General features: G+C 38.4%; 1 protein-coding gene and 1 long non-coding RNA gene across 3 annotated transcripts in view; one reads left to right on the forward strand and one right to left on the reverse strand.

Moving 5' to 3' along the window:
* The window catches only part of LOC148353744 (uncharacterized), a 42,005-nt gene extending 40,678 nt beyond the window's left edge, over window positions 1–1,327 (reverse strand). The window contains exon 1 of the long non-coding RNA XR_015852420.1: window positions 1,037–1,327. This is a non-coding gene — a long non-coding RNA (uncharacterized LOC148353744). The remainder of the gene's footprint in view (window positions 1–1,036) is intronic.
* LOC148353747 (carbohydrate sulfotransferase 15-like) lies at window positions 1,024–26,938 on the forward strand. Of its 2 annotated transcripts, none has more exons than XM_088351093.1 (8): window positions 1,024–1,391; window positions 14,732–15,057; window positions 16,637–16,979; window positions 18,441–18,587; window positions 20,603–20,759; window positions 20,838–20,994; window positions 21,949–22,092; window positions 23,222–23,403. In XM_088351093.1, exons 2-8 carry the CDS (start codon window positions 14,755–14,757, stop codon window positions 23,252–23,254), a joined length of 1,284 nt encoding a protein of 427 aa, XP_088207219.1. In that variant the 5' UTR covers window positions 1,024–1,391; window positions 14,732–14,754; the 3' UTR covers window positions 23,255–23,403. The 2 variants fall into 2 exon arrangements, with proteins under 2 accessions (XP_088207219.1, XP_088207218.1); XM_088351092.1 differs by having other exon boundaries at window positions 1,026–1,391; window positions 21,949–22,096; window positions 23,222–26,938.
* The last annotated feature ends 499 nt before the right edge of the window (window positions 26,939–27,437 follow it).

A 27,437-nucleotide genomic window follows, 5' to 3' on the forward strand; every position in this document is an offset into this window, starting at 1 on the left:
TGTGGAGTTTACATGTTTTCTCTGGGCACTCCAGTTTCCTCCCGCATTCCCCAAAAACATGCAATTGGCCGGTCCAAAGTGTGAATGAGCTAGTGTGATGTCTGTCTTTGTGTCCCGCGACTGAAAGGCAACCAGTTCAGTGTTTCCCCTGCCCACTGATAGCTGGGATGGGCTCCAGCACGCCCACGACCCAACTGAGGATAAGCAGTCCAGATAATGGATGGACAAATATCCTGTTATTGCAAAGCTTCTGTTGAAATGCTCCTGCAAAGTGTCTAGTACGGCTATTAAACAGCTCAAAAAGACGTCGCTAAGTAAGGTCTACACCTAATTTTCTGGTTGAAGAATTTAATTTAATAGCACTTAAGCAATTTTACTATTTCCTTAAATCTGACAATATGACGTTTGACAATTATTTCCGAACTTTTTAAATTGTATTTTTTGGTTTGAGCAAATTTATTGACACTAATAGCAGCATACAAACAAAGTGAGGTTTGAACAACCCTTCTCGACAATCTTAATAGCAATCAAGCATTTTTTGGTTTGAACAAATTTATTGACATTAATAACAAAAAAAACAATCATGACAATCACAACAGCAATCAAGCACATTCACAATATTATGTTACAATATGATGTTATTACCAGCAAACAAGTGAGGATTTGAACAACCCCTCTCGAAAATCCTATTAGCAATCAAGCATATTCACAATTTCATTATATGACATCTTTGTTAGTGTCAATAGATTTGTCCAGGCCAAAGTTGATTGGCCTGAACAAATCCCCCGACACCAACAAAAGAAAACAATTATGACCAACACAACAAGCATATTCAGAGTCACTGAAGTGTGGAAGCTTTATGAGAGAAGAACTGAACTAAAAAAAAGCGATTTCAAAGCAGCCGCCGCTCAGTTTGTTGGCAGTTGGTTAGAAAAAAATAAGCTTTGGGAATGAAAAATCGACATGTTGGCTTTACATACGGACGTTCAGTTTCAAAAGAAAATACAGACGGGATGACTCATTAAGGTTGCCTTACCTTGCCGGCAAAATCTTCAAACCGCGTAGTGGCTTGTGGGTAAGAACAGGCCACACCTAATCAATCCCGCATCGGCAGTGGAGGATTAATAATGGGATAGTCAGATGTGCTCGTTGGTGCGCCTCCCCTAGCTCTCGCCAGGAGTCTGATGAATTCAGCGGAAAGTCTCTCATTTGAACTGCTGATGGCGACTATGAGTTCACTCCGCTTGCCATGCACTCCGTGTTGTTGTTTTTTCACACACAACATAGAAATTCACCTGTCCAGTTGCTCATCATGTTTGGATTAGCGTGCATCGTTTGATTGATGATGCCTGATGTGCAGCGAATAAAACGACGCTCCTCTCAACGCAATTGTGAGTAAAGTTTGTTTAAAAATATTATTATGTTTTCATATTTTATAATATAATATGAACAGTTAAATGTATCCATATAAATTTTATGTTATAAATCATATTCTAAAATGTTTCAAAGTTCTTCGTGGGCCAGTACTATCTTCCATTTGAATTAAACCTCAAAATCTGATAGGTAAGAGTAGAGATGTGTATTGTGGTTTTATTGTATCGATGTATGATACCTAGTTAACCACTTAGTATTTATGTATTATATTTTCTCGTTTTTTTTCCTTTTCAATCACGTTGCAACAAACATCACATCAAGGAATAAACAAATCACCTGAAAAGCAAAAAGGGATGGTCGAGTCTATTCAACCCACTCCCAATAAGTAACAACATGGTAATAACATTAGTTGATATTTTGGAAATACATATCAAACTCTGCCCAAATGGTAGCTCTCAGATTGAAAAAAGGCTTAAGACCACAGCTCTAATAACAAAACATAAGACAAATAGACACAAACTTTACAATTTGCTGTCCAGGTGCTTATTATCGCTCTCTTTTTCTTTTTTCTTTATTACATGCTTTTTGGGAAATTTCAACATCAATTTTAGTAAGATTTTGGTAAATGTAGTTTTTTGGACCGTTTCAAAATGGCAAGCTTTTCCAACGGTTGGAAGTCCATCTTTTTCATCTACATCTTTGTGTAGTAAAAGGTCTCCAGTTTTTCCCCACGTTGTCCTCCAACATTTCAATAATGTCATCCAATACTTCAAACCTGCTTTGAATCTGTTGTCAGTCTTCTTGGCTTTTTTGCACTTTCCGATTTTTTATTTATTTTTATTTTTAATTCTGTTTTGTCAGATTTTAGTTGCTATAGACTGCTTTTCCTCTTACTATAAGACATTGTTTTGGAATCACAAACCTTTTATTTATATGAGTTGCAGCTTGCAAGACAGTTTGAGGTATTTCATTTCTGGGAAGCTAATAGAAAAATCAACACTTTTTGGGTTGATGTTTATGTCGAGCTTTTAAATAGCCTTTCTGATTTATAATAACAATTCCACAACTTAAATATTTTTCTGCCGACTGGTTAATTACTTCAATAAAATATTTTTATCATAATGTTTTGAACTGCTTGCTCCGCTGAATCTGCCCAAGGTCCTTTAAATGTTCCCAAATGAAATGACTGTATTTCAAAAGCAACACTATTTTAGTTGTCGGGCATAGCGAAATTCCTAAATACTTTTTTTTTGAAAGACCTTCTCTTGTTTTTTGCATGTGATGCTTGTTTATTCATGTCATCTGATTCCTATTTTTATGCACACAATGCAGTCGACTGTACAACGTCTCCCTAAAGACATGCAAATTAAAATCTTCCGAGAACTTCAAATACGTTATCTGCCCATGGATCTTTTGTATTTTTTTTAGGTTGGGGTGGCCGATGGTAGTTTTATAAGAATTGGGATACAATGTATTTTGCATTGGTTAAACCTTAATTTATGATATTACATTAAAAATGTTTTGCAAACTACTGATGTATTGACATGTCATAGTTTTGCAATTTCTGTTATTCACTGTTAACCTCCGCTCCTATACCCAGTAACACTGTCCTTTAGGACACGCACACAAAAAAGGGAAAAATAAGAATGTTTGCCAGTTGTAGGATTAAAAATCTTTAAATGTTGTCAGAAACTCTTAGAAGGAGTGTGTTGAGCTGTAATCCTTAAGATAACCCACAGCTCATTAAACAGCTGCACAGTGTCAATTTTATTACATGTTGTCCTAGCAAGGGAGACTGAGGCGTAAACATTGCATCATGTGGCTTACATTACACAGATAACATAAATATTCGTGTTCCCACATGTGACCGTTTGCGCTTCTGATTGTTGTTCTGTTTATTCTAGCATGACACATTTAGATTTGCCTGTTTGACATGTTTGAGGGATGACCTCTTCTACTGCTGCAGAAACAGTGCTAGCCTGCTAGAATTTAATTGTAGAGAGTCCATTGGAAGTGAAATAAAAACTCAGTTTTAATTAGAATGGCTGTGCACCAATAGAGCATCACCCACATTGAGACATCAAAACATTTTTGGGTTGCATTTCTCTTTTTGGTTGGGTCATTGTTTGTAAAATATTGTGATCCTGGCCTAACATTTTTCTGACCTGAGCGCGTTGAATGTCTTTCTGAGAAAGTTGTGTCAGGACCAGAACAGAAATAGGACCCACTAATGTTTACCACAAGTTTTATTGAAGGGGTGCGCCCATGATCCGGTGTTCGCTCTCATACTCTGCTTGTGATCCGAACACGGAAGTGGATCTTCCGTAGCGAGCGATGGCGGTGTCAGGGGCGGAAAACTGGTCGGTAGCCAAGACTGGGAGAGCAAACGTGATCAGGATCAAAACAGGTCGTAGCGAGAGACAAACAGGAGCAAAAAACGGGACAGGCGTAAGTCAGGGTCGAAAAAAGGGCTTGCCGTGTAAAAACAGTGATTCGCAGACGGACTGACAAGAGCGGACACATAGGATTAGGTTTGAATAGGGACAAGGAGCCAATCAGAGTCAGAGTCAGTTGGCGCAGCGGGCACTGGTGAATCACATAGGAATCATGACAAGTTGCTGGGTTAGCAAAACCATAAATGCCGAGTCAATTTTTTCATGCCAGTTGTTACATCTGGGGTAACTTACCTGATTGCCTGTAAAAGATGGTGTTGATATTCAATATTGTTCTGGCCTGGAAGAGTGGAATGCCCTCCTTAAAAAAAAAAGAAAAATCAGAAAAAGCTGAAAGTTCTAAGTCAACATTTTGGGGCTTTTGTTCCCCTATAGGTCAACCCTTCTAACTATCGTAATTACATTGTGGTGAACTTGAATATTGTTCCGGTTTTGAAAAGGGGGATGTCTTTTTGAAAAACCTTTTGAGTCTGAAAAATATAAAAGTGTGCAGAGTCAGGTTTATTTGTCATATTTTCACCTCTAGAATGACCTCCCTGATCGCCCGTGAAAATTGATCCTTGCCAAACTTGTTTGTGCCTCGGAGAGCAAAATGTCTCTCTGGAGAAGCTCTGTTTTTCATGGTAATTTTCACACCCGGGGTAACCAATATGACTGACTGTAAAAGGTGGTGTTGATGTTTAAAGTTTTTCTGGCAGTTGAAAGTGGAATTTCTTTCTAGGAGAAAATACAGAGCCAACAAAATCCAAAGTGCTGGGTCAGATTTTGTAGTTCATCTAGGGACACTTACCTGACTGCCTGTGAAAGATGGTGATCATATCTGAACTCCTTCCCCCTTTTCTTGGGTGTACAGATACACAAACAAAGTAGCATACACACTTAGATATCAAACAAAAACTTTATCACTAACCTGGCTTTGCTTCTGGTGATTAATAATGATTGTGCATTCACTGGGTTTAAACACAGTCAAGATCAGTATAGGTAAAATAAATGGTAGTGTATTTGGTTCGCTAGGCAGAAAGACTTAACGTTGTCCTACAAAAACCCTGTCTGTGACCTTCAAATGTTGGAAGTTTCCTCAATGGGAAAACCATGCTTCTTTTGGCACCCTCAAATCTTGAGGTAATGCTCCAAATATGGGGAGGATGAGAGGACATTATCTTCTTGCTTGGACTTTCGACTAAAGAACAACTACAAGCTGCAGGGAATAATTTGTGTTGAATCATTGGGAATGTGGGAGGATGTGCTCAAGTCTTCTGGCACACAATCTAAGTCTTTTTAGGAGTGCTTTATTTACTTGATGTTATTCAAGCACTGCTCTTATCTGCATTTGTCAGTCCATACTACTCCCGTTAAATCATGTTCCCGATGGCTAATGGCTTTCCCTGAAATATGAAATGAAATGAAATGATCTGCATTTATATAGCGCTTTTCAAGTCAATGACTTCCCAAAGCGCTTTACAATGTGCTCCACATTTCCCAATAGCGGCCTTGCAGCCATCTAAGGCGCTAACCTGCTTATTAGGGGTTTTAGGGGTTCAGTGTCTTACCCAAGGACACTTCGACATGTAACACGGGCGAGCCGGGATTCGAACTGGGATCCCTTGATCCCAAGACGAGCGCTCTACCTCCTCTTTTTTTATAATCCTCATCTTGGATGTTCTTTAACTCCACATCATTCAAGCTTCACCTATGATTGACATGTTACATATTACAAAACGCCAAATGAGAATTTTCCATCGTCTTTAAACCACAATCCATCAGTTCGATCTGTCCATACTGGCTGGACAGACTCCATTACATTGGCTACCGGCTTCTCCATCTGCTTTAAAAATAAATATTTCACGATACTATCAACGTCATGGCACTTACTGCTGTTGCATATGCTAGATGATCTATTCGAGTGCGTGACTTTTGAAAGAAGTTGAGGAAATGTGCATAATCAAGCTCCGACATGTCAGATCAGCAGACTAGATTGACGGCTTTTTTTGTTAGGTTTATTAGCAGACAAGTATGAGCTGAGTTCAAAGTAAGAACAAACATGTGAAAGATTCAAGAGCCATATTCGAGCATGAAAGTAAAGTTATGGAAAGACCTTGGTAGTGGCTTTCTCATTCTATCCTTGTAGACCATGTGTGTCAAAGTTAAATAGACAGAAGGCCAAATAAAAGAAAAAGTCCACACGCTGAGGGCTGGACTGATAGAATGGTGACATTTTAAAAAAGGCGCTTATATTCTAGTAAACCTAATTAAATGTACTGAAAACCTTACAAATATATTCCAATGTGATCAGCTGTATAAAGCGATATTTTCCTATGGCTCGGTCAGTAAGCTTTCATTTTCAACCTGCACAAAAGAAACATTTTCTTCATTTAAAAAGTCCCTATAACATGAATAATAAAAAGGGGGGAGGGGGGGGTTAAGGGTTATTGTTCTATCTTCGTTATTCATTATCCATTATCCGTTATCGGTCAGTTCATAATACGCTACAAAGCCTAGGAGCCGGGACACTTACTCTCAGCCAAAAGGCCAAGCTAAGGTCCTAGCCCCTAAGCCTTGCTGCGATCATTGCGAATGCACCGTACCCGGAGGTACTGCAATACCGGGCCGATGCGTGGAGTGGACAGAGCAAGCTCATATTGGAGGTGTGTATTTTTTGACAACTAGATGTCACTATATTGTGCAGTGCAACTGAAAACTAGTGCTAATAAGTAAGAATACCAACCTTGTAGACTCAAAGTGACCAAATCGCACCATTTGTCAGGACCATGACAGGAAACAGGAATATGACCCTACTTGCGTAACGTTACCCACAGTTTATTGGGGAGAAGAGGAATGAACGCACACTCGATCCGGGGATCGTTGGTCTCTGAAGTAGATTGATGGGAACGAGAAAGTGGTCAAAATCAAACAGATCGGGGCGAGAACAAAACAGGAGCAAAACACAGGCAAAAACGGAGATTCACTGGGCTTGGCAAAACAAGAGCAAAAAACTCAGGCAAAAACTGGTATTCACAGGGCTTGACGGTATCACAACACAGTTTAGCAGGAGTTTCGCAGAAGCTTAGACACCAGGCGACTCAAAGGACAGCGTTTAAGTCGTCACAGGGAGCAATCTGTCAACGAGTTTCAGCTGGTGTCCATGGGCGGGGCCATTTTCATTTTGTCATGCATTTCACCAGTGGTAGCAAGATGGCAAAAATCATGTCAGCTCCCTCTAGTAGTCTAGTTGATTCCCATGTTATGTACAGTGCATCCGGAAAGTATTCACAGCGCTTCACTTTTTCTACATTTTGTTATGTTACAGCCTCATTCCAAATTGTATTAATTTAATCTCTTATCTCAAAATTCTACACAAAATACTCCATTATGACAATGTGAAAAAGTTTGTTTTTTTAACTTTTTTTGAATTTATTAAAAATAGAAAACTAAAAAATCACATTTACATAAGTATTCACAGCCTTTGCCATGAAGCTCAAAATTGAGCTCAGGTGCATCTTTTTTCCACTGGTCATCCTTGAGATCTTTCTACAGCTTATTTGGAGTCCACCTGCAGTAAATTCAGTTGATTGGACATGATTTGGAAAGGCACACACCTGTTTATATAAGGTCCCACAGTTGAGTGTGCATGTTAGAGCACAAACACCAAGCATGAAGTCAAAAGAACTGTCTGTAGACCTGCGATACAGGATTGTCTTGAGGCACAAATCTGGGGAAGGATACAGAAAAAATTCTGCTGCTTTGAAGGTCCCAATGAGCACAGTGGCCTCTATTTTTCGTAAATGGAAGACATTTGGAACCACCAGGACTCTTCCTAGAGCTGGCCGGCCTTCTAAACTGAGCGATCGGGGAAGAAGGGCCTTAGTCAGGGAAGTGACCAAGAACCCGATTGTCTCTCTGTCAGAGCTCCAGCGTTCTTCTGTGGAGAGAGGAGAGCCTTCCAGAAGGACAATTATCTCTGCAGCCATCCACCAATCAGGCCTGTATGGTAGAGTGGCCAGACGAAAGCCACTCCATAGTAAAAGGAACATGGAAGCCCATCTGGAATTTGCCAAAAAGCACCTGAATGACTCTCGGACCATGAGAAACAAAATTCTTTGGTCTGATGAGACAAAGATTGAACTATTTGGTGTGAATGCCAGGCGCCATGTTTGGAGGAAACCAGGCACCGCTCATCACCAGGCCAATACCATCCCTACAGTGAAGCATGGTGGTGGTAGCATCATGCTGTGGGGATGTTTTTCAGCAACAGGAACTGGCAGACTAATCTAGATAGAAGGAAAAATGAATGCAGCAATATGTAGAGATATCCTGGATGAAAACCTGCTCCAGAGCGCTCTTGACCTCAGGCTGGGGCGAAGGTTCATTTTTCAGCAGGACAACGACCCAAAGCACACAGCCAAGATCTCAAAAAATTGGCTTCAGAACCACTCCGTGAATGTCCTGGAGTGGCCCAGCCAGAGTCCAGACTTGAATCCGATCGAACATCTCTGGAGAGATCTGAAAATGGCTGTGCACAAACGTCTCCCATCCAACCTGATTGAGCTTGAGACTTATTGCAAAGAAGAATGGGCAAAACTGCCTAAAGATAGGTGTGCTAAACTTGTGGGATCATATTCAAAAAGACTTGAGGCTGTATTTGCTGCCAAAGGTGGATCAACAAAGTATTAAGCAAAGGCTGTGAATACTTATGTAAATGTGGAAAAAGTGAAGCGCTGTGAATACTTTCCGGATGCACTGTAAATGAATGCAAAATTCTCAACATACGAGTATATTGAGAAATGTATGTTTATATGATGGTTCATATATTTGGCTTATTATTTATATCCATCCATCCATTATTTGTACCACTTATCCTCAGTAGGGCCGCGGGGGTGCTGGAGCCCAACCCAGCTATCTTTGGGCAGTGGGCAGGGGACACCCTGAACTGGTTGCCAGCCAGATCAATAAAACTTTATTGAATTAATTTATTGGTGGCTAATAACTGGTCCATTACACGTCGACATAATTCATGGAAAACATGAAAAGATGGCTACCTGTAGAGGGCAGCATCTGCCACACTGTATTTTGTAGCAAGGCTTTTTTTTAACTGTAAAGGTTTAATGGCCTTATGACGTAAATACAAAATACAACTTTGAGCCCAGTAAAACTGTCTGGCAAGACAATCAAACAGTCTGTCAATATGCTTATGTACAACTTTGGTAAAAGCATGTCTCATTCTTACTTTCGGAATGAAAAAGCAGAACGGACTGTGAGAAGTTTTTTTTCCCCTCGTGTTTTTTTTTTAATCCGTTTATTTTTTACCTTTTTAATAAAAAAAAAAAAGAAAGAAAAATACCAGAGGTTGTGTGAAAAGCCACAAAGGTGATGCTAATGTGAATTTACAAGCTTTTATTTTGTAAAATGTTTCAAAGACTTATTGCTAGTTAAGTGTAAAAAAACATGTGGACTTATACATAGAAGCATGATATATTGTTTTATTTTTATTGTTTAGCAGGAGGGCGAAAGGCTGCCGTTTTGTTTCGTTACAAGACATGAATACCAACGTTTTATGTTCCCCCAGTTTCTCCAAATAAAGTGGTTTGAAATAACGCTCCATTTGTCTCCTAAAATTGGGGTAATAAACCCAACTGACCCTCTTTTACCTGCAATTACGCCGCCACTCCCGAACATGCCGCACAGTAGAACACGTCTTCAGCTGCTCGCTCCTTGTTATTAATGTCATATTGGCTTTCAAGAGCCGCTAAAGAAAAACATACACGTACATGCCTGTATATACCTACACGCGTGTGCAAATACACACTGGAGCACATCTGCAATCCATATGGCAAGGTGGGCTTCCCTAGAAAGATGTTATATTTATAGGAGAGGTTTAATATTACGCTGACTTTTTTGTTTGAGTTTGAGTGTGTTTGCGGTAGACGGCAGCAGATTCCAGGGATACAATCGTCATTCATTAATGACAAAATCAGACATGACAGTTCTTGTGGAGTATGCAATTCACTGAAAATTTTAAAATATATGACTGTAGCTAGCAGCTCCAACAGTTTAATAATAAAGTCCAACCTGAAGTTAACCTCACTATACTTTAAAAGCAGTGCAGGTCAGGTGTAATTTTAGTATGATTTACAAATAGATGGATCTATGGCATTGCCATTTTATTTAGAGCCATGCGACCATTTGCAGCCTGCCAACCATTTATTGGTTTTGGTCAAAAATTGAAAAAGACTCCTACTTGGCTCCCTTGGCTCCCTCTGATTAATCTGCCCAATTCTTCTCATTTTGTGGGATAGATGATTACCCGATCTTTTAAAAAAACGGATCCTTTCCAACTATCTATTCATCCTTCCCACAGGTCTGAAATTGTATTCTCTTTTGCTGAAATGATATATATTTATATATTTTTAACTTTTTCTCTAAGGCAGTGTATTTCAATGTTAAGGCACACAATCTGTCAAAAATAAAATGACAGTATGAAGTTTCTCCTAGGAGGTAATACAGGTTATTCCATCTATTATCTGCACCGCTTATCCTCAGTAGGGTCGCATAGGTGCTGAAGCCCATCCCAGCTATCTTCGGGTAGTGAGCAGGGGCCACCCTGAACTGGTTGCCAGCCAGTCGCAAGGCACACAGGGACAGACAATTCGCTCGATCATTCGCACCTAGGGACAATTTGGACCAGCCAATTAACCTGACATGCATGTTTTTGGAATGTGGGAGGAAATAGGAGTGCCCGGAGGAAACCCACGCAAGCACGGGGAGAACATGCAAACTCCACACAGGAGGTTCGATCTCATGACATCAGAACTGTGCAGTACACAACCTAACCACTGGGCTGCCGTGATGCCCTACGGGTTATTCATTTTTGTTAAAAATGTTGCTATGATTTAAGATTTTACTGTAGTTTTTACCTCTATTTCAGCTTTTACCACATTTTATCTCTAATTTTCTACAAGACTAAAATATATTTAATATTTGAAAAATGTTCTTCTAGAGGATAATAAAAATCATATGTTTGAACAATTTCAGTAAAGTTAAATGAGAAAATAATAAAATATTTTCAAGGTTTTTACTTAGATTTTTTTGTTGTCTTTTTTTTTTGCTGGGCAATCTTAAACCGCTACATTAAACAAAATAATTCATTAAATATAAGTCCCTGTACTACCCAATGAGCAGATAATTAGTATATAAAGTGAAAAAAAAGTAATGTGCTTCCACTTACTGATATTGGATGAATGTTACAGTTAGTTGACTGATCACTGGGAGAAAGCAATGGCATGTAAATAAAATATAAAATTGGGCAATATCTGGTGGCACACTAGACAAGGACTCACGGCACATTGGTGTGCCCAGGCGCAATGGTTGAAAAACACTGGTCTAAGGTACTTACTTCAGTGCTACTAATACAACGGTTTTATTGTGTGGCAGATTGTTTTCAATGTTGTAGTGCAGTGGTTAGCACAATTGCCTAACACGCAAAAGGTCGCCGGTTTGAGACTGGGTGGAAACATTTCTCTGCCTGAAGAGTGATGGGCACCACCAGGCTTTACTTGTCCAAGACACACCAAAGAAAATGGTGCCCCTCCGACCCAAGTGGTTAAGGAATCCAACCAACCAACAATAAAACACACATGAAAATGTAGTTGTATGGTACTTGTTCATAAAATAAGTTGAGATCAGTGAAAATTGTTTTGGCACTTTTGGCTTTTTAAAATACAGGGGATCATCCGTCCATTGTCTGCAGTGCTTTTCCTCAGTAGGGTCGCAAGATTGCATATCCCCAGTAGCGTCACAAGACTGCTTATCCTTAGTGGAGTCACAGGGGTGTTGGAGCCCATCACAGCTATCTTTGGGCAGAGGGCAGGGCTGGTAGCTGGATTTGAACCCATGATCCCAAAATTGTGCTGTGGACGTGCTAACCACTGAGCTGCTGTACAGCCCACAGAAGATCCTATCCTGTAAAACTTCGATAGCCTAAAAGGTGTACCACTAAAAGCATATTCAACAGTTCTTGGAGTGGTTTTGTATTAAGTTATATGAAATATGTGTTTTATAAAAATAACCCACAAATAGGGTGAAATTAAGTAGGTTTACACATAGAGCAGATAAAAAAACTTAATATTTCAAACCTAGTTTCAGATGAAGATGAGGTTTTGCTATCAAAATATTAAAAATGATCCTTATTATTACTGATTGGGGAAAATCCCTCTCTTTTGAACACACTGAAAAAAGATCGCTTTGGTTAATGTATTAAGTGCATATAGTGGGGAAAAAGGGCGTTTCATGGCCTGATTATCATGGATTGTCATGATCTGTGTAAACCATTCAAGTTTCATCTCTCAACAACTCTGCCTTACTTCTTTAAGTACATTTTCTTTCAGTTGCTTAGCCAAGACAAGCTGTGTTTATGTGAATATACAAACAGTAATACGGAATACATTCTTGCAAAGTCAAAAGACTGCTTAATGTCAAAGAAGACCCTTTCTGTTTGTGTAGATAATGCAGAGTGCATGCTATAGTGCTGATGCTAAACAGAAGATGATAATCTCCATACGTAGAAGAAAAACGGGTAGTTTCCAAAAACCTCAGCAATACGGTAGATATAAAGAACGACAACAAATTCTTCCATCTGGTGCATGCCAACTCTTAGCTAAATCCTGAAATGAAATCAAAGCAAAATAACACTGGCCTTGACGGATCTACTAAAACTAAGGTAGCTTACTTTACACTTCAGCACCCAATAAGCCTGAGACGGCTTTGAGCTGTTATATTGGAACACATGCTCCCTCCATGACCTTTTTTTTTCCTAAAACAATTTTCCTGTTGGCACCTGTGTACACTTTATTAAAACAAGTCCAAACCAACGCTGACATCTCTCATCACTAGTTTTGCCTACTAAAATACCTTTGGGCTGGTGAGAGTTTGAGGTATTTGATGATAGCCTGTTAACGTTTAACCTAAATAAAAACAGAATCCTGCCATATATGGCAGCGGTTTACGACAAAATTAATGCATTACCATGTTTTTTAACCACCTATAGATGCAGTGGTAGGCTAACAGGGCAAGCAAGGCCTTCCCTGCTGGCCTGAAAATATCTAAAATTAGATGTTAATTATAATTTGTCTTCTTTTAGCTTTCCCCCGGTTGTGCAGCTTCAAGATATTTGCTTTCATATTTTAGCATTGAACCAATCCCATTTCAGCCATTACTCTTGATCAGAGTTAAAAATCTACCGAAGGCTTTCACAATCTGCATAAAATAAATGTCAGTATTGCTGTTGGTTAAGCCAATCAATTGTTGACTCTGTGCTTGCTAGCAGGTCTTAGGAAAGGTCTCCGGTTTCACAAACTATGAGTGGCTAGTAGGCGGAAATGGAAGTATCACAAAGAAAAGGTGAATAAAATATAGTATCTCCATGTTCACCGCTTCTGTTGAACAGATATTGTCAGCTCTAAATCAATTGAAAACTTACGCCAGAGATACGACAGGACAGGTTCGACTTTCAACATCAGCTTTGATGGCGATAGAAAAGTTCATGGTTGAATAGATTTTTGAAATAAATCTTCTTGAGGAAAGAAAGGAGGATGGATTTCGTGCACAAGTAAAATAAATTTTGGTGAGTAAAATGTGAGTATAAATGGGTATCCATCCATCCATCTATCATCTGCATCGCTTATCCTCAGTAGGGTCGCGGGGGCTGTTGAAGCCCATCCCAGCTATCTTTGGGCAGTGGGCAGGGGACACCCTGAACTGGTTGCCAGCCAGTTGCTGGACACACAGAGACAGACAAGTCACTCACTCATTAACACCTAGGGACAATTTGGACCAGCCAATTAGCCTGAAACGCATGTTTTTTCAAATGTGGGAAGAAACCGGAGTTACCGGAGGAAACCCACGCAAGAGGGGGGAGAACATGCAAACTCCACACAGTAAGGTTTGATCTTATGACCTCAGAACTGTGCCGAACACACACTAACCACTGCGCCGCCGTGCTGCCCTATATATGTATATATACATAAATAATATCACAGTTTTTTGAGGTCATTATTGTTGCTTTTCATATGTGTCGTGTCTGTAGTAGGTTCCTGTAGCTATAAAAGGTTGGATTGATTTAGCCTACTAAAGGCCTAGGTGTGAAATTATACATTGCTGCATTCTATTTTTGCAGAGTTTAACCTGCTTTGAGTGGGTTTGTAAAATGTCCTCTCCTATAAATACGGGTTCACGATATAGATATTAATGTAGTTTTAGTTGTCTAAGGCAGTTTTGTAATAAAGGCGGTATAAAAATTTTGACAGTGATCTTATAGTCTCTTTTGTCCCTTTATTCTAATGCATTCTCATGAGTGCTGGTTTGAACTGATTGGACAGCGCATAATAATGAACTTCATGCAAAGTGATTTAAAGTTTTCCAGGCTTGGATCGAACACACCACAGCTGCATACTGACGGGCATACAAATATTACAATTTTCAATCAAGTTTTGCTAAAATGTTTTGGTTCTGTTCCACGGCTATTTTTGCTATGAGTAAGAGAGCCCCATTATACTGTAGTTTCGGCTTTCTCACTTTTTGGCGCTAGCGCTGCTTCCTCCACCTGTGTCAATATGTCAAGTGTGTTCATTCATGAGCTGTGCAATGATCCTCATAAGGTTAACCAAATAAAGCTGCGTAGATGCCCCCTTTCAAGTCCGCAAGGGAATTTGTGTTTTGTTTTCAGTGTGGAATTACAGCGTAACTGTTATTCTGGTCTTGTGAGCGCTTCCTTTGTGTTACGACGACCACACACGTACGCACGGTTGAGGCTAAAATTAAGAAGCTTCATAAAGACGCCCAAAGCCGCTGTGGGAGATTAAATATTAAAAATACAATTTCTTTTACTTTACCAAGTGTTTCAAATATTGCAGGAAGCCAAAGGCACAGTGTATCGATGAGCTTCTCCAAAGCCCAAGTGGTGTTCTTCCTGTTTGGCCTGACTCTGACCTTCCTTATCATGGCTTCCTACGTCCTGACCTGGGACAAGAAAGGACCCCTGCTGATGCCCTCGCCGTATCACTTCAAAACTGCCAGCGGGCCTACTAATAACTCAGAAATCGCAGCTTCAGCACCGGGCCTTTCCTTTAAAAGGACGTACATGAACATAAAACAGTTGACGAGGTTGATCCAATCCAAATTGGAATACCCGTCCCGGAGGCTTCCAAGCCAAAAAGATATCATCAGGACGGACCCTCGTGTGAGTAATCTTTCAAAGTTTTTTTGTGTGAAATTGGTAGATGTGTAACAGGGATGCAGAACATAAGGCAAAGGCAGTGTTCCTCAATGACTATCGCGGAAGGGTCTCAAACTCACTTTGCTTACCGTAAATTCTGGACTACAGAACGCCAACGGCGCGGTGCCGCCACACACATGATGCTGTTTTTTAACTCTGCTTGAGTTGTTTATGTCACATAAGAAGACGAGCACATATCTACTACTGCGCCAAAAGAAAACGCGAATGAGGGCTGCATCACGTAAAATGTGAACCCTGTATTTTTAGATGATAGGAAAGGGGCAACCATGTTGAGAATATGCCACAGATGTGCTTTTTTGTGTTGTTGTCATTGCATTTGCTTGTAAACGTTCCCTGAAGATTAAAAAACACTTCAGTGACCAGGCGATATGGAAAAATTTGCGTTTTTGGATCAATAACTTACACTGCTGTTCAAATTGATTGTATTAATTAAGGACTTGATTTGTGTTTCAAAAGGTTGGAACAACGTGAGTATATTGTAAGTATTGAATAAATACCTTTAAAACCTCCTGTTCTATTCCTGTTATGCATTATATAATAATTTTTGGCAAAAACACAGACGTCACTGCGGTGTTTTGTAAACAGAGTGCTTTCATTGTTGAAAAAGAGCAGCTTGCCGTTTTTCTCTCTACTGCCATAATAAAAGAATAAACCGCAGTGTTTAAAATGTAGCAAAGAAGTAACGAGGAGTTCATTAAGAGTTAATTATTTTCATTTTTTTTAAAATTCTAATTGTATGGACTCTAATTGAATCAATATATTGTTCATCAATGCAAATATTGTATAAATATGGAAAATCCATTGTTGTTCTATATCGTAAATACATTTTGTTCATGGAATATTTTGAAATATTTGTAACTAATTTTAGTTTCATTATTTAGATTCAAGAATTAAAATTTAGTTTCCATTTGAAAAATGTCCAGTGAAAGGTGAATCTAAAAAAGGCAAAACACGACAAATAGCTTTTACAATTGTTCAATTTTAGAAATTAATTAGAAAAGAGCAATTGAAATGACAAATTCATGGATTTGTCAATCAATGTCAGATGTAATCAATATGAATGAACCAGTTATTTTAAAACTAGTCGGACTAGCCACAGAAATATACATTTTTTTAAGTTGTACAAAAATTGTATTGTTTTAAAGAATATTCACTATACACTAATTGTTTGAATTATGAATCATACTGCTACCTTGGTCTTATCATTTAAAACTAAATGTTTGACAAAAATATACATTTTTACATGTTTTTTTGAATGCATCTAATCTATATCATTTGTTCCAGAAACAAAGCCAAATAATAACGTCAACAAACAAGTTGTTGCCGACTAACAATGAGCATCAGCAATACTGACAAAAAAAAAAATTTGTTTACATTTTTAATCGCGTGTTTATATGAACATGGTATCATCATTATGATACCATTTATTACAAAATTTATATTCACTTGTTTTTTCATCATTTATTTTACATTTTGTTCAATATCTCAATCCCATGATCATGTATTTTCCTTTTGTACACAGTTGTTCTCTGTGATACCTCGCCACTTCCTGCCAGGCATTAAGAGCCCATGCTGGTACGAAGAACTTCCTGCAGAAAAGACCCAAGACCCGTATGCCGCGAACCTGTTCACGGTGCACTCCAAGAACTTCAAGATTGTATGCGACCGCCTCGCATCCGTTTTCCGGCAGCGCCCGCGTCGGCATGACGACAGTGGCTTTTGGCGCCTGCGATGCTTACCTTACTTTTACATCATCGGGCAGCCCAAGTGCGGCACCACTGACTTGTTCCACCGGCTGCTGCTCCATCCCGAGGTCAGGTTTAATATCATGAAGGAGCCGCATTGGTGGACCAGGAAGCGATTTGGTAAGGCACTTCATGTGGCAAAATTACCCACTTTGTTGAATTCAGTTAATGTACAGAATTTTCTGGACTATAAAGCAAACCTAAACACCTCAAATTGGCCGTTAATTTGAAAGTGCACCTTAAGCACCGGGAAATACGGTGGATAAAATTTGAAATATACAGTTAGAAATAAATTATACCGCATATGGTAACTGTTCTGCCTTTGAGAAACATAAACAGTAGTCTTCTAGTGCCCTCTTGTGGTTAACAGTTTCTAGCACATTACTGAAAAAGTACTTGTTTATGGTTACCAGGAACTAACCCCTTACCTCTGGATTACTGACACCCAAAAGTATTGTGTTACTCTAAAAGTAAATGGCTAGTAAGAAATTACCATATATACATTGCATTGAATCCGACTACCTAAAACTGCTTAAAAATATCCCCATAGTAAAAGAAATGGAAAACATGTACCCCAACCTGTGGAAGGAATAAAGCCTTGTGTAATCTTGAGAGCTTTCCCATATCCATTTTGTTTGTGGGCTTCAAACCACTCAAAGATTTTCTCCTCCATTGCTGTGTCCTGTCCAAGATGTTTTCCTTTTTTTCAGGCAAAGAGTATTGCAAAATGATTTTACCAATAAAAAGACCCAAACTCAGAACATTTTGACTGTAAATTCTGTGCTTAGGTTTGTCCCTTTGATTTCCCGCTCACCATTTACTACCGGTGACCCACAAACCAATTTGTTTATTTAAGTTGAGCCCCTTATTTCTGTATCTTATTTTATAGTTGTAAATACAGCTAGATGTGAGAATATATGGTGTACATGGATGACTTTCGAATGCTCACAGCAAATTTTTGTTGTTGTTGCACGACGTTCACTAGAAAAACGGGATACATCAGAGTGATGACAGCACAGTACCTATTTATGAATTAACTAATTAATTTTAATGATGAGACCAGATGTCATAATGTTATTACCGTATATTTTTTATAAAATATTTTAATATAAATGTATAGTTGTGTTTTTTATGATACCCCAGCTCTTACAGTAGTTTTAATTACGTCCAAGTAGAAAGGTTCACTACTCTACAGATGACAACACAGTCTTGATCTGGAATTTAGCAACCATATTGACAGTGCTCATTAACCACGATGAACTGAGTGTTAACAGAGTGCTGGAGTGTAATAGATAAAAATAACTCGTAAAGTAAATTATCGACTAATCACACTTCCTGTCTAAACCTTCACTTACTGCTCAATTTTTTATTCAAGGATGAAAAACTTTCAACCACCCCAAGTACATTAAGTCAATGTAAATTCTTCCACAGTTCGATTTATATTTGGCACAAAAAATGTCCGTTCACTTATTTTTACATCCTTTTTTTCATTATTTTGAAGAATGTAGGACTTCTTTTCCTAGTCTGGCTGCTTTTAGGTTAATGTGTATATTTGGGGATTTTATTTTGCCGCCCATCCAGGTTACATCCGCTTTAAAGACGGCTTCCAGGAAAGTTTCCCAGTGGAAGATTACCTGGACCTATTTGACTTGGCAGCGTACAACATCCAAGGGTCAAATACTGGAAGAGTTTCCAAGGACCAGCACCCGCTTGTACAACTCATAACAGGTGAACACAAAAAAAGTGTATGGAATGCGTGTATTTTTGTGTGCACGTGTTTGTGTATGTTTTTATATGGCGCTGCATCACCTTTGTACACACAACTCTCAGGTTCCACTCTGAGATCATTTCTCTTTTTTTTTTTTTTACTATGGTCCGCTCATGAGGCTCCAATGCAAACAGATGGAAATGCAATCATATTTGATTGTGAATACTTTCTGGTTACAAAGAAAAAAACTGTGGATTAAATGTTCCGTGCATGTGGGATGTGTCTGGTCGACTCAAAGCTATCCAACTTTGGTCAATAAAAATTACTTTACTCTCTGGTAGACTTTACTTTTTGTTTTGAATTTTAAGTTTCAGAAAACATTTCTCAATTCTTGATGACTTTCAACATTATATATATATATATATATATATATATATATATATATATATATATATATATATATATATATATATATATATATTTCTTTTTTTTTTTCTTTTTTCCAGAAAAAAATATCTTACTTTTAGCTTAATGGTGATGGATGTGTGGTTAGCTCGCAGCCCCAAGGTACAGAGGTCAAGTCCAGCCACCGCAGCCTCTCCGTGTGGAGTTTGCATGTTCTCTCCGTGCCTGCGTGGGGTTCCTCCCACATTCCAAAAACATGCATGTCAGGGTAATTGGCCGGTTTAAAATGTCCCTAGGTGTGAATGAGCTTGGGAGTCTTCTGTCTCTGTGTGCCCTGCGACTGGCTGGAAACCAGTTCAGGGTGTCCCCTGCCCGAAGACAGCTGAGATTTACTCCAGTGCCCCCGCGACCCTACTGAGGACAAGAGGCCCAAAAATGGACTGATGGAACTTAGCTTAGTTTAAAGCTTGGTAAACACTCAAAATAAGCAGAGAGGATAGATTTTAAACTTGAGAGGAGAGAGCCCAAAGCCCAGATAAGAAATTCCAACCTGTTCTAAAATCTTCCTGTAAGCCGTTTCTCTTCATTCAATCTCCTAGGTTACTAAAGCAGATCTGCCCTAAGGTTGTAGGTATTTAAGAACGGCAACATGATTGGTCGATAGTGAAAATGATATAAACAATGAACAACAGTGTGCAATAATACCCTAAATAATGAACTGGCTTCCTATTCAATCTATCTTTATTGCATTTATTGTGTGTTCAAGTCACCAAATATTTAAATTAGTTTCACCCAAGTAGTCGCTTTACTCATTTTCTTTTTTTGTGTGTGTGTTTTGTGTTGATGTTGGTCACCACTCTCGAGGGATATGACCAGGGTGGATAGATAGATAGATAGATAGATAGATAGATAGATTGATAGACACCCAAGCAAATACATATTGTTTTTTTTTCTTTGCATTTGATCTTTTATTTACATTTTCCAAATAAAAATCGCACACTGGAAGTTGTTCTGCACGACAATGAGTATCATTTTGTTATATTAAAAGTGCTCTCCAAATATTATTAATATTATAAATAAGTCATTTAAAAAAAAATACCAGGAATTTAATTATTGGTACTGTCCCATTTTTTGAAATAGTTAATAATTAAAATCAATTGTATTTGCAGTTTTTACGTATTTTAAATGAAATAAATGAACCATACATCTGCTTTTAGATGTTTTTAGTTTCAGTTTATTTGCTTCTTAACAGTTTATCGTTCCAGAATGCACACGTCACATTTATTTGTATAGCCCTCAATCCTAACAGTCTCAAAGTGCTGCACAAACGAATTAGTAACTACATTCATACCTTGAAGTGTTTTTTTTTTCTCAAATAAATTGATCGTTTGAAACCAATACTAGGTTTTCAGACGTAAATAAACAAAAAAAACGACATAGGGCTTCTTTTCTTTTGAGTGTATTGTACTGTATGCACAGGTATAAAAAAAGTTTTTACAAACCAAATTTATGTAAAAAATAAACAGGGCCTCTGTTTTTTGTGTATTTTATTACAAGAAAAAATACAATTTTAAAAAGTCTCATTTCAAGACCCTATTTTATTTTAAATACAGTCAATTTCCTCTAAAAGGTGAAGCCAGCGCATCCACCATGTGGGACAACCAAGCGTGGAGCTATCTCCATATCGACAAGGAAGAGGCCGAGCCACCATTCCTGGCCCAGGACTTCATCCACACGCTGCAGCCCGATGCCAAAATCATCATCATGCTCCGAGATCCCGCAGAGAGGTAAGTAGAACAGCCACGGCTCCTCATGTGCGATAGATGCTGTGGGGCTCATCGGTTTCCAATTTTGTCTGCCCCCAGGTTGTACTCGGATTACTTGTACTTCAAGATGGCCAACAAGTCGGCAGAGGACTTCCATCAGAAGGTGATGGAGTCTGTCAAACTCTTCCAGGCCTGCCTTTCTGAGAGGTCCCTCCGATCCTGCGTTTACAGCACCGGTCTCTCCAATTCCATGCCGGTCAGCAACTGAAACATCTTGGAATTTTCTTTATTGTAAAAAATAACGTAGTAAACATTGTTTACAAATGAAATAGACATGTCACTCCAGGATAAACACTTAATAAAGACTTAAAACACAGAAATAAGATTCCAGGTTGAATAGGCAAAAAGTTGAAAGGTAGTGCTAAGGGACTGGCCTAAGTTGCTGTTCATATTCTCACAGATTTTATTATCACTCCACAATTCGATATTGTGGGGCCGGGTAGTGAAAATGCGGCCTGAAGTCTGGATCAGGTGCGCCAACGGATTTAATCCATCCTGTGAAACAAAGCTGAGGGCAGCACAAGAAAAAAATAAGGAGGATAATTCCCAGAAATTACTCATGGTTTTAAATATGTCCACTGGCTAAAGTGTTCTTGCCTTCTATTCCCAGGCTTTCTTTTATTTTCACCACTTTTGTCCTTTTCAGTACTTTTTCATACATTTCAGTACTCTCTTGTATACTTATTAAAACATTTTTTCAGCTTTTTTGTACTTTTCAGTATTTTTTCTATATTTATATACTTTTTAGTCCTATTTCATACCATTATTTTTCCCTTTCCTCGAATGTAATGTTTTCCGCTCTGAACAAGGTTGACAGAAGTCAACTATAAGCAGGTTCAATGGAAAATAAAGCATAAAGGTTCTTTGAACTCACTTGGACACTGTTAACACTTACCAACTTTCAACTTATTAAGGACACCTTAACAGTAACTTTTCCATACTTCTTAATAATTTCTCATATATTTTACTGATTTTTTTACTATTGTTGTTTTTTTTTGTTCGTTTTATGCTACCCCTGGCACATTTTATTTGTCGGTGCACCAAAAGGTTCATGTATTTAATATGCAAAAAACGGGACTTAAAAAAAAGCAGCCTTTATCTTTCAGCATCACTTCAAAAAATGCATTCTGTTTATTTGGTTTCCACGTAGGTCAGACTGAATCTGGGAATGTATATCGTCTTCCTGTTGGACTGGCTGACAGTCTTCCATAGGGAGCAGATTCTCGTCCTGCGTCTGGAGGACTATGCGGCAAACTTACAAGGAAATTTAGAAAAAGTGTTCAACTTTCTGAATGTAGGTATGTAACCTTGGAATGTCAGTATCAATAAATTTTGGATCTTATTTTACATTTTGTTGAGAAAAATTATCAAGCATACAATAAGTCATTTCAGTTAGAACCCTTTCAAGAAACAAGACCTGCTGTGATCACTAGAGGGAGACAGAGTACAGAAGTTTGCCAAGTCTCAGACTGTCTTAGATCAGGTGTGCCTTACGGCCCAAGGGACCGATACGGCCTGTTCAATGATTTATTCAGGCTAACCATAAATGTATGTGTATATCAAAAAATAAATGTATTTCTAGTTCATTCCTATCAAAAGTTCTGATTTTTTTAAATGAATGCAAACCAAACGATCTATCCTGCTAGATGGCAGTGTTGAGTTTCTATAGCTTGGTGAGTTGGTTGTGGTGTACAACTGCACTCACTCAACAGTCAAAATAAACTAGTTAACACATTCAATGCCAAACATAAAAATGTTTTCCCCATTACTTGGGAATAAATGCATTACATTACCATTAAAGGGCAGTAGATTTCATAGCACACTCTTTTTTTTTTCGTGCAAAAGACAAACCGTTTCCAGATTAATAAAAAGGAACAAAAATAACGTGCTTGTCTATTACCGGATCGGGCATACTTTTACAAAATTGAAAGTCTACTGCGATCGTTGGAGCGGTTTTCTTCACGCACAAAGACTCAAATAAAATACTAGTCTTGAGTCCTGATTTTTGTTGTTTGAAATTAAAAACGTGGCAGTGTTTTTAAGAGGCGAAAGCGGTAGTCTAACGTTTAAATTGGTTGCGTCGGCAGGTATCCAATTATGTTTAGAAAAAAAATCCCTTGACATCAATGATTATAATATGTAGGGTACGTTACTATTGTAGGCTGAATGATAAAGCATAATATTGAAAAAGTAAACTAAAAAATTGGAGTTGACATTCTTTCACTAATCCAGCCCCCCTCTAAACAGAAAATCTGTTTCCGGCCTGAGAGCCAATCTGGGTTTAGATAGGAGAGAAAAAAAGGATGGGGGAAGAAACAAGCATCATAATTTCATATATGTATAATATAAATTAAGATTACAAAAACATTTATGTATGCTATGTTGTACAATCCAGGGTTTCAATATTCCGAATGTTTTTGTAGGTTCTTTGTCCAAACACGCAAAAGCCGCACTGACCAAGCGGCCGTTGTTCAATACCCGCCGTGCAGCCGATAGGAGCCTGGGCCCAATGCTGCCGTCCACTCGGAACCTCTTGTGGGAATTTCACCAAGCGTTTAACCGGAAACTGGCCAGTGTGCTGGACAATGAGGCCTTCTTGTGGAGAGACACGTGACTTATTGAAAAAGACTCTCAGTGTACATTGTGTGATTTAAATGTCTTATTTATTGCTTTTGTGTTTTACCATGCTATGTTTTGAAAACAATTCCGGGTGTAAAACAATACAAGTATACGATCGTGTGAGGCGGTGTCAGTTAAATGAGGAATTCAATTTCAGCATGAATTCACTTTTTATTCTAATGACAACAAGTACACATGTAAATATCACGAAGAAATATTTATTTTCTCCTACTCGTGTGCAGAAATGTTACTCTGTAGTAAAGCTACTAATCAGTGCCCTGGTTGTCATAGTGAGGATAAAAATCTCTACTAATAGTCTAAGGAACCCCAGTAACAAGTGTGTATGATGGGTTTTGCTTAATTGCCCCCAATTGTTTAACGTCATTTTTGTTGAAAGACATCAACAATGTTCAATTAAATCAGAAGGAAACAAAAAGGGGATACTTTGATTTAATTGTCACCGTTCAGTTGACGGTTCACAGATCCATTAACCACCAGTATCGTCGGGCATCACTTCCTGGGTGCCACCAGATAGAACAATACCTGTCAACCTTTACGGTTTTGCTGTACAAAGAACGTTTTTTATGCATTTTAAGACGAGTACGACGTACAAGGAAATCTATGAGGGAAAACGCAAATTTGTCAATGATGGGTACCATCCGGTATACACCGACTATCACAAAACGGCAAATCAATAAAGTCAAAGGAGTTCGCCACGGAAGTCTCTATCTCTGTATCGTTTTTTTCATTGCAAACGAAGCGAGCGGTTTGATGCTACTGTACGCATGCGTCTGCCGTCTGGGGATTTTCCATCATGCATCATTCTGAAAAAAATATATATGGTGTACGATTATTTTGTATTTTGTACGGGAAAATACGACAGTTTGTACGGGCATGAAGCTGTGGAGGTTGACAGGTATGTAGTACTGATTTTTATTACTACTGGGAGCGAGAAAAGCCTCCTGATCTGACTCAGATACAGCTCCTTCATCATCTGATCACCTTTGTTTTTCAGTTCAAAGCGTTGTCCTGCTCCTCAGAAAAGAGCCGGCCCTCAGCATTGTCAGATACTGGCTTGTGACAAACTGATATGACACAGATAAAACTGTTAAGAGATTAAACTTCCCCATTTACATATTTTGACTGGCAATCAGTTTTAGCATTTAAGTCACTTAAGTTAGGAGTGTGTCAAACTTAAATTAATCGTTTGATACACTCAAAACTAGGAGAGAAGCCATTGATGAAATTGGAGCTTGGTGTTCTACAGTAAAAAAAAAATCACACTCATTATTCTAAGCAAGTAGAATGAAAACAAAGCTCTGAATAAACATTAAATGGTTTTCTTATCACTTCTACAAACTCATTTTCTACTGTGTCAAGATTAGGCAAGGGGTAAAATCTGAATTGACAAGTTATCCCACCGCTTGACCATATTGACGGCCTGTCCTCTTCAAAAGTTGTCAAGGGACGCAGCGAACTGAAAAGGCGACGCTCGCTGTGAAAACAATCCTCTCGATTCATATACAAATTCATCCTTGCTTTTTTCTTATTCTTCCTATTCTTCATACTCTCATTCAGGGTTGGGTAGGGTTACTTTAACTTGATTACTTTCCATTACTTTTGGATTACTCTAATACCAAATATGTTCATAAAAGACAAAAGAAACTAAATATGAATACAATTATGACTCACGACACGTGGTAAGCTTTCTCTCCTGGCTTTGATCTCCGGCAAAACTAACATAAAATGCGACAGAAACAAAATGAAAATAAATCCGAACAGCTTGCCAACATCCTTTTTGCCGTTCCATGTATTCCGTTACTCCCCAAGCCAGCACAAAATATAGTAATTTTATTCATATTTAGGTTCTTTTGTCTTTTATTAGCATATTAGGTATTCGAGTAATCCAAAAGTAATTGAAAGTAATCAAGTTAAAGTAACCCTACCCAACCCTGCTCTCATTCTTCGAAATCCTGTATTTTTATACCTGACCAGCCCTGCACTTAATCCGGGTGTTGATGTTTTTCAAGTATCTACTCGTCCAACCTTACAAGGATACTACAATGTCCCACCACCCATGAGCTATATCTGGATATTAATGGAGGTCTATCCGGGTTTCTTTGAGTGACCCCAACAGCGTTGTGCTTTGCTGCCGTCTTGTGGCATCTATGGGCAAAAAAAAAAAAAAAAAAAAAAAACTCTTTTCAAAGAAGCTTATTTGGCCGTGTGTTGCTAGGGAGAATCCGTGACCCAGACAACAGTGAAATAATACTGGACAAGAAAACGTTTATCATTGATGAGACAATCTCATTACGTTTTCATGAATTCATATTTCAAAAAAAATTGTTTTCCTCTTTCTAATGCTTGTACTTACAAGCACCTGAGCAGCTGAAAGAATAAAGTGGGTGGCCATACTGAGACTGAAATGATCTGTTGCACACATGCACATACACAAGAGCACACACTTTTAGCATTTGTCTCCTAGTGAGTGTGAAATGTGAGCGGTGGACCAATGAAACGAGGCTGGCTGGTGATAATGATGGCGATGTTGTTTTTCTTCCACTTGCATGAACTGGAGTTGTCATTCTGTCGACATTCCCCCCCCCCCCAAAAGACAAAGACATTCTTTATTTTAGAAACACTAACAGTGAATATAAAAAATATAGAATCCCCATACTAAGATTTTTCTTTATTTAGCTGAATAATTGTAATATTATTAAAAAATGAATGTATGAAGAATGAATAATGTTTGCAGAGGAAGATAGGACACCATTTCAGCGGGTCAGGTTCGTTCCAGAGCAACAAAACACTCAATCTTGATTTTAGGCATGCAGGAAAATGTAGCATCATGGACTTACACTCTGAGCGATTCCCTGTTTCTCCGAGAATTTTATTGGCAAAGATTCAAGAACATGAACATAATCATCTATCTATCAATCCATCTACCCTGGTCATATCTCTCAAGAGGGGTGAGCGACAGCAAGACAAACCCATACAAAAACAAAATATAAATAAAAAAGGGAAAAAGTATTAAAACACACACACACACACACACACACACACACACACACACACACACACACACACACACACACACACACACACACACACACACACACATTTTTGGACCGTGGCCATAATGAATGCCCAAACACCCAAACAAGTCAAGCACTTCGGCACCCAAGTTGGTCATGCTTTCGTCCCTTCAGATGAAACGGGACACGAGAAAGTGGCCATGTCACTCGGGTCAGGGTGACACAACACAATCCTTTGTTGAACAGCAGGGCCCGACAGCTTTCACTGGTTTAACCCTGCCACATCATGCAGGTGCCCTGCCCATCCCTTAGAACGCGTCTAAACATCTCACTATCCTTTAACAACACCTTTCCACTCATTTCTATCACCAACGATACATAATCATAACACATTCAATTTGTTGAGAATGAAAAAGGTTGAAAGTGTTTTGTATTTTATCTTTTTTTTTGTGGATTTAGAAATATTTTATTTGTATTTCCTGTGCTTTTCAGTGGTAATCTTATTTTAGCTCTCTTTTTTCTTTTGTCATTGTTTTTTTTCCTTTTATTTATTTTTTCAACTCAACTTATTAAACTCACTATATTGTTAACTGCTGGTTGTTTTTCTATTATATGGTTTCTTTTTGTTGCTCTTCAAACAGTACACATCTGTTGCTGGTGAGGTTCTATAACACAACTATCTGTCTTCTCTATTGAAATGACTCGAATACTGCTCATGAAATTTTCAACTCTTTAAAAGAAACGTATTTTTCCTGGTAACTAATTACTTTTACTATAGAGTGATTTAGTTACTAACTCAGTTACTTTTTTGAAAAGGTAATGGATAACTCATCATTTATTTAGGCAACATGCCCAAAACTGATAATTTACTGAGAAATTAAGGAAATTAGAAAAACTGAATGCTCAGTTGACCTCTCACCCTTTTGTGACAAAAGGGAAAGGTCGAAAAGAATGCGGCTCATAGTAATACTAATAAAATGAGGTA

Source organism: Urocampus carinirostris, chromosome 13, assembly GCF_059441175.1.
Source record: "Urocampus carinirostris isolate Australia breed hairy pipefish chromosome 13, RoL_Ucar_1.0, whole genome shotgun sequence".
NCBI classification, from domain to species: Eukaryota; Metazoa; Chordata; class Actinopteri; order Syngnathiformes; family Syngnathidae; genus Urocampus; species Urocampus carinirostris.